Here is a 14146-nt window from a genome sequence, read left to right as displayed (position 1 = left end):
CTGGGATGCTATGAGCTACTGTTGTGACCCGTGGAACCTGTTCTCTGGGCTGCACAGAGATTGCCACAGGGGGCTCAGAGCCACAGTGCAAGGAGAAAATCAGAGATGCAGAATGGATTTGTTTCCTCAGCGCAGGCAGCTAAACGCTCCAGATGTGGCTTTCTTCCAAGCTGCTCCCCCTCTACAGTGAATGTGTTTCCTGAAAATCCAGACTCCAGGTCCCCTCTCAGCAAGCAGCCCACAGAGCAGAAGGCACTGACATCTCCCCAGCCACATCCTTAGTCTTTAAGAAGAATATTTTGCATCATAAACCCTTTGATGAAGAAAGGGAGAGAGAACCCTTAATGAAATATGTTAATCTGGTAAAGCCAGGCTCATATGAAAGGGAATATTAAAAGAGACGATATTCGCTAGAGCCAGCTCAGTACCCTGAGAGAGCTGAACAGGAAAGGGAAGAAGATAGGGCCCCCCGTTCAGCTACTCAGGGTTGGGGAGATGGCGGCAATCAAGTAAGGAAAATCAGCAAGAGCCCTCCAGATTTCACTCCAAGGCATAGCCTGGAAGGGTTGTGGGGAGAGAGTTGTTTTGTGCCAACATCAAAGATGTTTGGGAACACAAGGTCAGATCCACCTACAAACTACTGGCAAAAGCAGGAGGGAGGAAAAAAGGAGCTGCTCTCTGGGACACCCCAGCTCCCACTACCTCCCTGTGATTGGCAGCTGAGTGAGGCAAAAGGCAAAGGATGTCCAGTGTGACTACAACTTGCAGAGGAACTCCAAGTACAAAGTAAAGGACAAAAAAAAGTGACTCTGATTTAAAACCAGCAACAGGTGTGAAATGCCCAGCACTTGCGAGGCAGGGGACAGGACCAACGTTTTAGACCTGGTTCAGGTCTTCAGGGAGCTTAGCATGTCCTTAGGCAGTGGTCTCAGGAACAGTGAGTCCTAGAAAGGGGAGAATGTGAACAAAGAAGGTTCTAGATGCTGTAGAGTTCAGAGAAAAAGGTTGGGAAGGGGAGTTTGAGCCAGTCGCTGCAGGGCTTCCAAAATGTCAGAGTGTTGCTTCATCCTAACGGCAGGGGGATGTATCGAGGGTTCTTTGTGAGGGGCCGGCCGTATCAGCTTGTGTTGTGGGAGGTCTTCTCTCAGCCCCAGGATGCAGCACTTGCCTAGGAGAGGGACTCAGTCATATTTGCGGGATGAACGTCTGTTTGTGTCCAAAACAGACGGAGAGGGAAAGAGGCATAGAGTGGACACTGGGAGGCTGGCTAGGAGCCATTTCCCTGATCCACGTGAGACAGGATGTGACGTGACTACCTCTCAGTAGGGACAGAGGTGGAGAGGTGTGAGGACACTGGAGAGTTATATGGGACACAAAAGCTATTGGGCATGATAGCAAGGAAGAGAGAGGGAAGAGTCGAGAATAACACCTGACTCTGGCACACGTGATAGATAGGGGTACCATTCCAAACCTGGAAACAGACGGGCTGACCAGGAGTATGATCAAGAGTTATGTCGTGGACATGGTTAGTTTGCAGTGCCTTTGAAACCTCCAAGAGAAGAGGTCAAGTAATCAGTTGGCTAAAGAGGCTGGCGTTTAAAGGAGCAGCCCGGGAGTTATAGAGTTGTGGGTGGTTAAGGTGTCTGACCCTAGGGAAGAAGAGGGGAGGATGGAACCTGAAAGAACCCTAACCATCCATGGTAGACAGAGGAGGTGCTGCTGCAAAAGGACAAAGAAAAAGTGACCCACGATTAGTCTAAAACCAGACAGCTTTATTAGGAAACCAAGGGAAGAGTGTTTCAAGATAAAAGGAGAGGCACAAGAGACACCTGAGAGGACAAGTGGGAAATGGGGTTTGGTGACGTAGATGTCACCTATGCACCTTGGAGATACAGCACTGATATCCTAGGAGGGTGTGAGGTGTAAACAGCAAACATTTACATTGTCCATCCCTGCCCTGGGTGCCTGGCACATGTCACTGCCTCTTCTCCTTAGCCCCTGCGTTTCCAGACTCACCCCACGAGCCTCCTCCCTCCGCCCGCACTCATCAAAAATGAATGCACTGACTTCTGATCACTCTCGCACTCCTCTAAACACGGGCAAATCAAATGTGATTTGTGAGCTGGCACCAGCTCCCAGGATGCCACAGAGAGAAGTGAGCACCTGCTTCCACATTGCGAGCCCGTTCCATCCCAAACCAAAGAGGTGCCCGCAGCAGGTAGGAGACTGCCTATTTGCAATTCTGGCTTAACCTGTCAGCCACAGAGTGACTCTCTGGGTGGCTGGGGTGTTTTTAAAAGACAAGAAGAAAATAATTTGTTTTCGAGCATCAGCAGCCTGCCATTTTGTTCCTTTGGCTCATGCAACCAAAGAATTAAATGCAAAACTACAGATGGGAGCTGGGCCTGTGCCCTTCACAGATGTCAAGCCTGTGCAGCTGAGAGCCGTGTTTCAAAAATCATTGAGGGCCAGGGAGATAGCTCAGTGGGTAGAGTGCTTGCCTCACATGCACAAGGCCCTGGGTTCAATCCCCAGCACCGAAAAAAAAAAAAAAAAAAAAAAAATCATTGAGACCTCGGTTAACCAGAATTGAGGGGGGTATTATTCTCCTGATTTATTAGCTTTCAAAAATACCTTCTTAGAAAAATATCTGTCAAGAAAGTCTAGCTTCCTTTCCTGATTTTGGAATTAAACTATAGTGAATACAATTTTATCTTTTCTGGATACTCTATTGTGAATTTAAAAGGTATAGAAAATTAGACTGAATAGTGACATCCGGACATGCCCTGGGAACATATTTAAGCCTTACTATCAGCATTTTTATTCTTTTTTCTTTTCTTTTCTTTTCAAAATTAAGTGCCAAAAAAGGCATCTGGTTGAAATTTTTGAGCTTGGAAGGCTAGCCAAGCCATTGCGGTGACTGTAACCCCTTCTCATTTTCCTCTGGAATCCCTGGTAGGTGCCTAGCAAGCACATATTGAATGAATGACTGGATTCCTCTGGAGATACAGGATGTTTACAGTCACAGGATCCCTGAGTGGCACTTATCTGGTATTTTCCACGTTCTACAATTTTGCTAAACATCAGCCCTGGAATGGACTACCAGTCCCCTCGGATAAATCCTGAACGTGTTAATCCCTTTGTTGGTCCCTGATCTGAAAGAGTCAGAGATCTTTCCTTTTATCGCTGATGCAGGAAAGAGGGTAAGGTTGGGGCTGGGGACTTCTGTTTTATCCCCTCCGACACTGACACATAACACTCAAGACCGTAGCCTCACGAACCCACAAGGAAAGACAATAAAGAACACAGAGAAAAGCAGGAAGGGGGATAGGATTCGGCCTCCCCCTTTGTACAAGACAGTTGAGTGAATGGGGTGTCTCTCAGGTGAAACAGGTCATTGATGTACCGAGAGGCCCTGGAAGAAGAGCATCAGGCCATCAGATTCTCAGGGGTCTGAGAAAATGGTGATCTTAGCAGGGACCTTAAGAAATGTCTTTTCAGACCCTGTCTGAGGTTTAGCTCAAAGCTGGTCAGTGCCAGAAGAGAGTCTGGCTTCTCCCAATATGGAATCTTATGGGACAGACCCCTTGTACTCCCTGTGGAGTTAAGGCCTGTGTCCCCCTCTGCAGCCCATGTGAGCCAGAATCCAAGTCGAGACTGGGATTTGCTGGTGCTAGATGCTGGGGAGGGGCCCTGAAGTTTGCCTGACTAAGCGGGAAATGGATGTCTTCTCTACAGATTCCTGGGACTTTAAGCAGTCCACACGCAACATCTCCCCCACCATCAATCAGGCTAATATTGTGGACTTGCACCCAGCGTCTGTGTACAGCATTCGTATGTACTCTTTCAACAAGATCGGCCGCAGCGAACCAAGCAAGGAGCTCACTGTCAGCACCGAAGAGGCGGGTAAGCACCTTACCCTGCCTCCTCTGTCCATGGTTATGGGAATCAGGGATGCCAGGGGCCCTCGTCCAACCTTGTCCATTGGCAGTGGGCTTGTGATTATAAAAAGGGAGAAAGAAACTAGGATGGTATTGTACACCTGTAATCCCAGCAATCAGGAGGCTGAGGCAGTAGGATCACAAGTTCAAAGACAGCTAGCGTAATTTAGCGAGACCCTGTCTCAAAATAAAAATTAAAAAGGGCTAGGGATGTGGCTCAGTGGTAGCATTTACCTAGCACATGTTAGATACTGGGTGCAATTCCCAGTATCAGAAAGAAAAAAATGGGAGGGAGAGATCCCAGCATTATCCCTCAGAATAATTGGCATCTTGTTTTGTCTGTTTCATTTCCTAACCCTTTTCCTGGTGGGGCTCTAGATGCTGGGCTTTTGGGAGCTGTCCATGGTTCTGTCCCCACTTCAACTCCAGTCTATGTAGAAAAGACAGATGTACTGCATCTACAGAGGATACAGGAGTCCTAGTCCCCTGAATCATTTTCTGTGGCCTTCTTCATGGAGTTTTAATAAAAATTTAAACACGATCTCTCTTTGTTATTGTGAAACTAAATAATGCAGAAAACCTCAAAAAACATATGTGCCATGTAACAAATGACCATTAAGTAAAAAAAAAAAAAAAAAGCATAACCAATGCTGATGATCAATTACCATCATGATGAGCTCAAGCCAAGGTCCTCTACTATCTGTATGTGAGCTTCTCCTTCCTCCCCAGCGCTCCTCCAGCTCAGAAGTATGTGAGTGAGGACACGGGACTCTCCTCTGCCAAGACTTGAATCATAATTTTCTTTTTCTGCACTCCCAGCTCCTGATGGGCCGCCCATGGATGTCACCTTGCAGCCGGTAACCTCACAGAGTATCCAAGTGACCTGGAAGGTAAGTGAAATGACATCTTGTCTCCTCCCTGCTTGATCCAGGACTGAAACCCCAATAGACTTGCTAGTCTCTAGTTTCATATAATGTTCATGCCTGTTTTTCTCACTTATCCCTTTGAAGTTTGGGGGTAGCAGGAAAGGAGAGTAAAGAGCAGGTCCCCCCACCAATTCCCACTCCCATCCCACCCTGGCTGTCTAGTTGGAGGGCCATGCCTGGGGTGAGATGAAGAATTCAGCAAAGCCAGGGAGGTGGGGAAAGAGTTCTCCCACCATGCTGGCCCATCCTCAAATCCCATGTGTGGTAAAAGGGTAGCAACTGGAATTGATTTAGTGCCAAATTTTCCCTCTATAATATCAGGATGAAAATAACTGCCTCCCTCTGCATCGAGGGGAGCGGCAAGGAGAAGACACCAGTATGTACTGCAGCCATTTCTAAGGGGCTGGGACCTATGAGATCTAGGGGTGGCTGAAACATCTGTCACTCAAGGAGGCTCTAGGAGAGATTCTACAGCTGGGCAGGAACAAAGGAAGAACCCAAAGATGCTTCCCTGGGAAGCTCTGGCCCTATGGCATATTTCTCCATGTGTACAGATAGGCCAACAATTCCATGGCTTCCCATTCCAGTGAGTCTTCCAGTCTCCAAGCACTTGCTCTTACACAAAATTGCCCAACCCTCTCTCTGCTGCTATGGGGTATATTTTCACCCCCATCCATCAGAGGAGGCCATGGGTGCAGAGATGCGAGGTGACTTGCCTGTGCTCATTGAGGTAGAGACAGTTCAGGACACACACACATAGTTTGGAACTACAACCCCATCTCCTCACTGTAGCCCACCAACAGTTCTGGAACATAAAGCCTTCTTAGAACCTGTCCCTCCTCTTCTTAGAGCAGTCCCATCTCAAGAGTGGGCCTTGGGGGTGACCTCATCTTATTGCAGGGAGGGGGCAGTAGTCCAAGGTCATTGTCTGACTTAAACTCCTGATAGGAAAATCTGTGTATATTAGTCCTTCTTTTCAGGAGGGTGAACTTGGGAGTGGGAGAGTCAAAAAGGCCTAGTGACTTTCCACTAAGAAGACAAGTGTGCACATGTGCTTGCACACATGGGTGCAAAGCAGCAGCAGGCTTGTTCCCTCCCCATCCCCCACCAGAGAAGTGGCCAGGAGGAGAATGAGTCGGGAGGAATGGGTCACTGGGCCTTCCTGGGGACCCTGGGAAATTCCTAGAGTCATGGTTCCCCTCCAGATTCAGATCTGGGCTCCAGGACTTTTCTAGAAACTGGGATGAAGCCTGGAGTCCAATCCCCTAATCTTGCCTGCATCCTGGTTCTGGGCCCATTTCTTGGGAAGATGCTGAGGGAGCTGAGATGTGGGGGTGGGGAACGAATAGCTACGTAAAACACTGAGACATTTGGCTACAAAGCTCTGACTCGGAGGTCGATAAAAATTTAGAATCAGATTTATTTCTCCAAAGCCTCATAATGAAAAATAAAATTGATTAGAAAGTTAGAACTTCAGAATGAACCAGCTGGCCAATAAATTTTGGGACTGACTTCTCAGGGAATTTTTTTTTTAACACCAAGAAACAGATTAATGAAAAATAAAGATTCACTTGAAAGATAAGTCACTTCATTTTAAGACTCTTTCCACGAGATGGATCACCCCTGCTTTATGACATAAATTTGCAATCAGCCCTATTGATTTCTTAATGTTTCAGAGAAATATTGTTAAGATTGATTTAAATCCTGAGTGTCGTGTTTGGGAGGTGGGGAGACAGGGGAGGAGAAAGAGAAAGAGGGACAGAGGAGGAGAAAGAATAAAGGGAGGAGCACGAGAGGAAGGATCTACCGGGGTTCATATAAATTTGTGTGTGTGTGTGTGTGTGTGTGTGTGTGTGTGTGCATGAGCACACATTCATCAGGTTTGCTTGGATGCCTCTCCAAGGTCTCTGTAGGTATATACTGATGTGGTCGTGTGCATAGTTGCACTTGGTGGTACAGATAGCCCTGGCTAGGTAGGCCTGTGTGTCGTTGTATAATGACAATGATATCAAATGCGTACTAATGTGGATAAGCACACTGCAACATGAGAGTGTGTGTTAGTGTGAAGGTCAGGGTATAGGCTCCTCAAGACATCATTGTGCCACTAATACCTGTGTGTGTGTGTGTGTGTGTGTGTGTGTGTGTGTGCACGGATATTCCCGAGCAGCTACCAGACCCAAATGCAAAAATTTGCCCAATTACAGACTAGCATGCAGGACTGCCCAAGTGCAGAGAAACCTTCTTCAGGCAAAACAAAAAGTCAAGTCAATTAAACACTCACACACACACACCTATTTAGTGAGTTCAAAACAATTATGTTAAATTAAAAACATCATTTTATTGAGTTAACAATGAGGCTAAAAATGCAGTTCATTTAAAACATTCATTGAATTTAAAAAAACAGTAGGGCAGTTTTACTAACTTAATTGTTTTTGATCTGTTCTTTAATACCATAAAAGGTAGGGTTTTAAATTAACTTCATTGTCTTTAAAACCCTGACTCAAGCTGTTTTATATGTACTAGGGTGACTGTTCTGTCTCAATGTAGGTGGGCAGGCTTGGTCGTGAAAGGATCCGGTTCTGGGTTCAGCGTGTCTGGCTGTGGCTAGGGTGTGGGCTGGGATGCAGGCCCATCTGCAGGGTGTGTTGCTGGCTCTGCACACGAGCAGATCTACTGGCGTGTGTGTGCGCGTGTGGTCACATACGAGACTGTCATGTGTCAGCGAGGACGCATGGGTCGTGTTTTCCCTCAGGGTGTCTGTGCTTGCGTGGCGTGCAGCTGAGTTTGGGTAAGGACCCAAGCCTGGGGAAGAGGGTTTCCTGGCCCCACACTGATGCTGGTGGACCCTTCTCTGTTGGCCTGGCCCTCCCATCAGTCCCCTCTCAGCTCCATGTCCACATCATCTCTGCCCCTCCATCTGGGAGCTGCCTCCGACCTTGGTCCTTACCACAATGCAGCCCCTGACCAGCGTGTCTGGGGATCCTGCCTTAGTGTCCCTAGAGGGCCTGGGTCAAGTACTCTTTGGGGGCTTTTTTTAAAGATATAGTCGAATGCATATAAAATGTCCAACTCCGTGTGGGAGAGCACAACTCAGCAGCAGGGAGCACATTCCACAGCGTCCAGCTGCATCCAGAACTTGTTCATCGCCCCACACTGAAACTCTGCGCCCATTAACTCCCCTCGTCCTCTCCGCCCAGCCTCTGGAAACCTCTATTCTGTTTTCCATCTCTACAAATGCGCCTGTTCTAGACACTTCTATAGGTGGAAATGCACAGTGTTTGTGTCCTTGCGTCTGTCTTATTTCCCTGGGTGTCCAGTTTTGACCCATGTTGTAGCGTATGTGAGAATTCCATTGCTTTTGTGGGTGAGTAATTTCCCGCTGCATGGACACACTGCGTTTTGTTCATCCGTTCATCTACCGGTGGACCCCTGGGTTGCTTCTCCTTTTGGCTACTGTGAATAATGCTGCTGCGAGCCTGGGTGTGCAAGTAATTGTTTGAACTCTGGCTTTCAGTTCTTTTGAATCTACCAGGCTTGCACGGTCGTATGGTGCCTTTTGAGGAACTGCCAAACTCTCTCTCTCTACAGTGGCTGCACCACTTGACATCCCCACAAGCAATGTACGAGGTTCCAGTATCTCCACCTCCTCTCCAGTGCTTTTCAAAATTATTTTTATTTTTTTATAATGATCATCCTAGTAGGTGTGAACTGGGATCTCAGGACTTTTTATATTTTTTTTTCCTTTTTCTTTTCTTTTCACTTTGGCAGGGAAATGAACCCAGGATCTCACACATGCTAGGCAAGTGCTACCGCTAAGCTACATCCCCAGCCCTTTTCTAGTTTTATTTTGAAACAGGGTCTCACTCAGTTGGCCAGACTGGCCTCGAACTTGTGATCCTCCTGCCTCAGTCTCCCGAATACCTGGGATTACAGGCATGAATCACCATGCTCAGCCCTGGACATTTTCTTCCATTCAGATTCATCGTTTACTTCCCTTCACCTACAGCTCTGATTCTCCCAGGCCCCTGACCTGTGCCAGATGACATCCCTAAACATTCAGTCATCATTTCATAAATATGCGTTGGGGCCTTCTCTATGCTAGACACCATTCTCGACACTGAGATACCACAGTAAATAAAACAGACACCACTCCTCATCCTCACAGCACTCACTGGAGCAGACAGTCAGACATAAGTGAGATCTATAGAATGTCAGGGGTGCCGTGGAGGAAGAAAAAGCAGGGCAGAAAAGTCAAGAGTGCTGGAAGGAAGCAGGGAGCAATCCAGCTGAGAAACGAAGGAGATCCCAGGAAAAAGGAGCCATTTCAAAGAGAAGGGACCAGCTTGTGGATATTTAAGGGGTGCTCTCTCCGGAGATGGGAGTGAGGTTGATGTGAGCAGCGAAGGGGCCAGTGTGGCGTAGAACCAAGGGCGAGAGACGTCTGAGAGGGCGTGGGCACCAGGTCACAGAGGGCCCTTAGGAACAGGGCTTTCACTCTGAGAGAGACAGGAGCCTTCAGGGGTAGGGCACGGAACAACACAGCCTGACTGGTTTTAAGAGTGCCATCTCAGAATGTCACTGTGTCTTCGTCCCTGGCCCTGCCCATGCTCACAGGCACCCAAGAAGGAGCTGCAGAATGGCGTCATCCGGGGCTACCAGATTGGCTACAGAGAGAACAGTCCTGGCAGCAACGGGCAGTACAGCATCGTGGAGATGAAGGCCACAGGCGACAGCGAGGTCTACACCCTGGACAACCTCAAGAAGTTCGCCCAATACGGGGTGGTGGTCCAGGCCTTCAACCGGGCTGGCACGGGGCCCTCCTCCAGCGAGATCAACGCCACCACCCTGGAGGATGGTGAGGGCAGCAGCAGGGTGGGGGTGCAGATCCTGAGGGCCCGTCTTGGACCTGTGGGTGATGCAGGCTCCCCATCTCCTCTTGCTCATTGGCTCCTGAAGGAGACTCAGCACACCTGGCCTCGGTTCCGTTGGCAACTCCCTCTTCCTCACCTGCTGATGCTCCGCCCCTCAGTCTACCTGTGCACCTTCTGACCTGTTGAGCACTTGTCTGTGCACCTGTCTTCCCATCCCCGTGTTTCCCTCTTTCTTTCTGGTCCCCTAGTCCCTCTTTCTGACCAAGCTCTTCCCTCCCATCCTGGGTCCTATTTCTTCTTCTCTACAGACTTTTGGGGACAGGGCAAATCCAAGTCACCTTTGTACTTCTAAGCTGGAACCTGTTCCATCTGGGTTTTTTGTTTTTGTTTTTGTTTTTTTTTTTTTTTTCTTTTAGTTTTAGTTTTTTTGTTTGGGTTTTGGTTTGTTTGTTTTGTTTATTTTTTTATTTATTTATTGTTTTTTGGTACAAAGGATTGAATCTAGGGGCACTTAACCACTGAGCTACATCCCCAGCCCTTTTTTGTATTTTATTTAGAGACAGGGTCTCAATGAGTTGCCTGGGGCCTTACTAAGTTCCTGAGGCTGGCTTTGAACTTGCAATCCTCCTGCCTCGGCCTCCCGAGCTGCTGGGATTACAGGCGTGCACCACCATGCCCAGCTGTTCCCATCTGTTTTAAGCAACTGAAATGAGACTAGAGTTAAGAAATCCTCCTGCCCATGTGGCAGAGGATTTAGAGCTCAGTTTTCAAAACTTAATTCTCTGATGACTACACAGAATGCACTGATTAGCAAATTAAGAGACCCAGTTGCTCCAGGGAGAGAGGATTGGAGGTAGCCGGAATATGCCAGCTGTCTAAGCACAGAGAGGGCGCTAGCTGGTCCCTGAGTCTGCACCAGGTCAAAGCAGGAGATGTGGCCTTGATGCCCCCAGAGAGAGGGCCGGGTGGTCACAGGCCCCAAAGAGCAGAATAAAGAAACAGAGTGTTTTCCTAAGCTTCCTTCTCAATGCCCCATCCAAAACCGGGGTCAGGTAGTAAACGCATCATGGAGTCTGAGCCTGCCCATCTGCCTGCTGTGGAGGGAGGAGAACAGTTCCTGGAAAGCATAATGCCATCGCCCCATGTCCCAACAGAATAGGAGCACTCCAGCATTAGAGAGCCATCCCTTTAGTTACGTGGGCCCTCTCCTACCTCTGGAAATACAGCCCTCTTGGGCATGAAGGCATGAGATCAGGAACACCTGAGAGCGCGTCCACTCATACCAGCATTTATTAACTGTGGCTACAAGTTGGGTTTATCTGGCAGCTTTCAAAACACTGATGCTCAGACTTCGTCCCCAGAGATTTTCATCTCATTGCTCTGGAGCACAAGTTGGGCTTTGAGACTGAGCAGACCTCAACAGTCCCAGGGAACTGGGCCCTTGAGGAGAAAGGAGACCACAAAAGAGAGGAAGACCCACAGAAGAGAAGTACAGAGAGCCCCCTGGAGGAAAGCCATGCTGTGGCCAGCCCCCCGCCCCAGTCCCTCCACCTCAACGTGCTGTCACAGGCTTGGCTGGGTTGAGAAATACCAGCTTGTCACTTCTAGTACCAGTAGCACTCATCCAGGCAGGACCTGAACACAGTTCCCAAGCCTCACCTCCATCAGAATTCCCTGGAGTTCTGGTAAACAGATTGTTGGAACCACCCACCCCCTAGAAACCCTGGCAGCAGGTCCGAGGAAGCACCAGGAATTGGCATTTCTAGTAGTTTCCTCAGAGTGCTGATGCTGCTGGTTCAGGCAGCACCTGTGAGAATCACAGCTGGGTCATTATCCATAAAGGGCCATCAAAGCCTGTGGGGTTTCAGTGATCTGTCCAGGATAACCTATCCAGGAAATAACAGAGCCCAGCTCAAAGTCCAAGCCGAACCCCAAGTCCATGCTCCCTCTGCTTCATCCTGTCCCCAAGCAAGGCTGGGAACAGGAACAAGTCACTTGGGTATAACATGCCCTAGGAAGGTTTGTCCAGGGGACAGTGCCCCAAGCCCAGGACAGCTGCCCAACCTGACTAAGCCCCGGAGCTCTCACAGGTCCAGGTCATGGTCTCTGCCTAACACCACCACCCTGACAGGTGGGGCCCCTGGAATTTCCAACAGGGAGTGATCAGCACGGGCTGCAGAGTCCTTTTCAAAACAAAGGAGGAGATGGGGAAGAAAGTTTCCAGCACCATTTGCTCAGCAGTTTTTCATACTTAATTAAGGCTCTCGTTAGCCTGTCAGATCCTGATCGTTTCCTGGCAATATTAGCACTCCTCCTGGGGTATTCAAGGGCCCCTGCCTTAGCAAGAGTGTCTTTTCCATAATTATATTACCTTCATTTTGTTCGAACGGGCGATCTGTATTAGTTTATTACACTAGGTCCCTAATTACATGGTGCTTATATTTTTACACCTAAGTAATATGAAACAATAATCATTCTCAAAGAGGATCGTTAGGATGATGTATTATCATTTAAATGCTCATAAAAATTAGAGTTGCCTCTTGTGGGGCAACGGGATCTAATTACCTTCCCTCCAGCCTGGGCCTCCTCTCTCCCGTTCACACCGGAGCAGCCTCGCTCTTTCCCTTTGTCCCTGGCTCTTTAGAAGCTGGCAGAAAGTGCCACCCAATTCTCCTTATCCAAGGTGGGCCTTGGGGCCCAGTGCTCCCACTTTCTGCCATCCAGAAAAGGGCAAGTGGCCCCAGGCCAACCCAATGGGCGACGTAGGTCACACACAGAGGGAGCTCACAGAGGGAGAGGGTTAAGGGCGTGGGGCCACCCGAGATGGTCTCAGAGAATGGCACCCATCTTCCCAGGCCTGATGCCATTTTTGTGTGTGTGCAGGGACAGGGCAAAGGGGTGATGGCCCAAAGGTCTGTGGGGTTATTTAAGACCCCTTCCCTTCTTTGCCTCCCCTTCAGTTGGCATAAGGACACTGATTCCCTACGCCAGGCTTTGGCTAGACCCCTGATCAGTGGACACAGAGGGGCTGGCAGTTATCAGATGAGATGCTAAATTACAAATAACTCTGGAGCCAGCTCAGTGGTCTTCCAGGTTCTGTCCCTTTCAGCAGAGCCTGGGTCCCCTGGCCATGGTGGTCCACTGGTAAATTATCAGAGACTTGGTCCAGAATTCAGCACCTTCACCAGGATTTAGCCAAAGCCAGGACCGTACTGACCAAGGAGCAAGGAGCCACATCCACAAAGATGTCTAACTACTCCCATCTCCAGCAAAAACTGGATTCTCAGTGTGGTCTTCCAGCTCCTGAGTTAGGAGGTCCCTCCACTTGCTAACTGGACACTCCTCTGATCCAGTAGCAGGACCTGGCCTCAGACACCTATGTCGTGATGACACTCACACTCCTGACTGACTGGACCCTTGCTTCTTCCCCAACCCTGTGCAGTGCCCAGCCAGCCCCCAGAGAACGTCCGGGCCCTGTCCATCACTTCTGATGTGGCTGTCATCTCCTGGTCGGAGCCCCCACGCAGCACCCTCAATGGTGTCCTCAAAGGCTACCGGGTCATCTTCTGGTCACTCTATGTTGATGGGGGTGAGTCTGATGGGACTGAGGCTGGGTCTCAGGACAGTAGGCATAGGTGGCAGACTTAGAGCTGAGTGTCTTCCTGTGGCATGCCAAGTGGAAGTGCAGACTCCCTAAGCCACAAGTGGAAGCCACAGGGGATCGTGGTTACAGGGCCCCGGGATGGTGCAAGAGAGGCTCGGGTCCACTGACGCATGTCCACGTTATCCTGAGGTCAAAGTCAAGAGCCAGGCGGTAGATGGTGGTACTCACGGTCATCTGTGGGCAGGGAAGACACCCTGCCACTCCTAGACAACAGTGCATGGGGTGTTGTTTGGAGCATGAGAGGGTGCGTTTGCTTTTCTTTTTTTTTCCCCTTGGTTCCAGGAATTGAACTCAGAGGTACTTAACCACTGAGTCACATCCTCAGCTTTTTTTAATATTTTATTTAGAGACAGGGTCTTGCTGAGTTGCTTAGCGCCTCCATAAATTGCTGAAGCTGGCCTTGAACTTGTGATCCTCCTGCCTCAGGCTCCCAAGCTACAGGGATTACAAGCGTATGCCACTGTGCCCAGCTGCTTTTCTTGATATAAGACCTTTATGGCCACACCAGTCAGGGTGCCCCAAGGAGCAAGTGTCACACTCAAATGGGGCAACTGAAGAATTTCATGAAGGGCTTCTTTTAGTGGAGCAGGGAGGAAGTGCACAGGGGAGCTAGCATCTGTAGGAAGCCATCGCCATCTTAGGCCCAAAGAGGTGAGAGAGGTAGCACGGTTACCAGAACCCAGGGGAGCTCCCCTCTGGCCAAACCCAACTGGAACCAGGCAGACAGGCCAGTGTGTGGCCTAT

General features: G+C 49.1%; 1 protein-coding gene across 3 annotated transcripts in view; it reads left to right on the top strand.

Moving 5' to 3' along the window:
* Nucleotides 1–14146, top strand: part of Dscaml1 (DS cell adhesion molecule like 1) — a 321654-nt gene that overhangs the window by 281186 nt on the left and 26322 nt on the right. For all 3 annotated transcript variants that reach the window (XM_047519513.1, XM_047519512.1, XM_047519514.1), the window contains exons 15-18: nucleotides 3739–3906; nucleotides 4761–4831; nucleotides 9482–9722; nucleotides 13181–13327. In XM_047519513.1, the coding sequence (XP_047375469.1) occupies nucleotides 3739–3906; nucleotides 4761–4831; nucleotides 9482–9722; nucleotides 13181–13327 (627 nt within the window). The remainder of the gene's footprint in view (nucleotides 1–3738; nucleotides 3907–4760; nucleotides 4832–9481; nucleotides 9723–13180; nucleotides 13328–14146) is intronic.

The sequence above is a fragment of the Sciurus carolinensis genome, chromosome 11 (genome assembly GCF_902686445.1).
Source record: "Sciurus carolinensis chromosome 11, mSciCar1.2, whole genome shotgun sequence".
In the NCBI taxonomy this organism is placed as follows: domain Eukaryota; kingdom Metazoa; phylum Chordata; class Mammalia; order Rodentia; family Sciuridae; genus Sciurus; species Sciurus carolinensis.
Note: the sequence above shows the minus strand (reverse complement) of the source record. Positions and strands in the feature narration are given on the sequence as shown.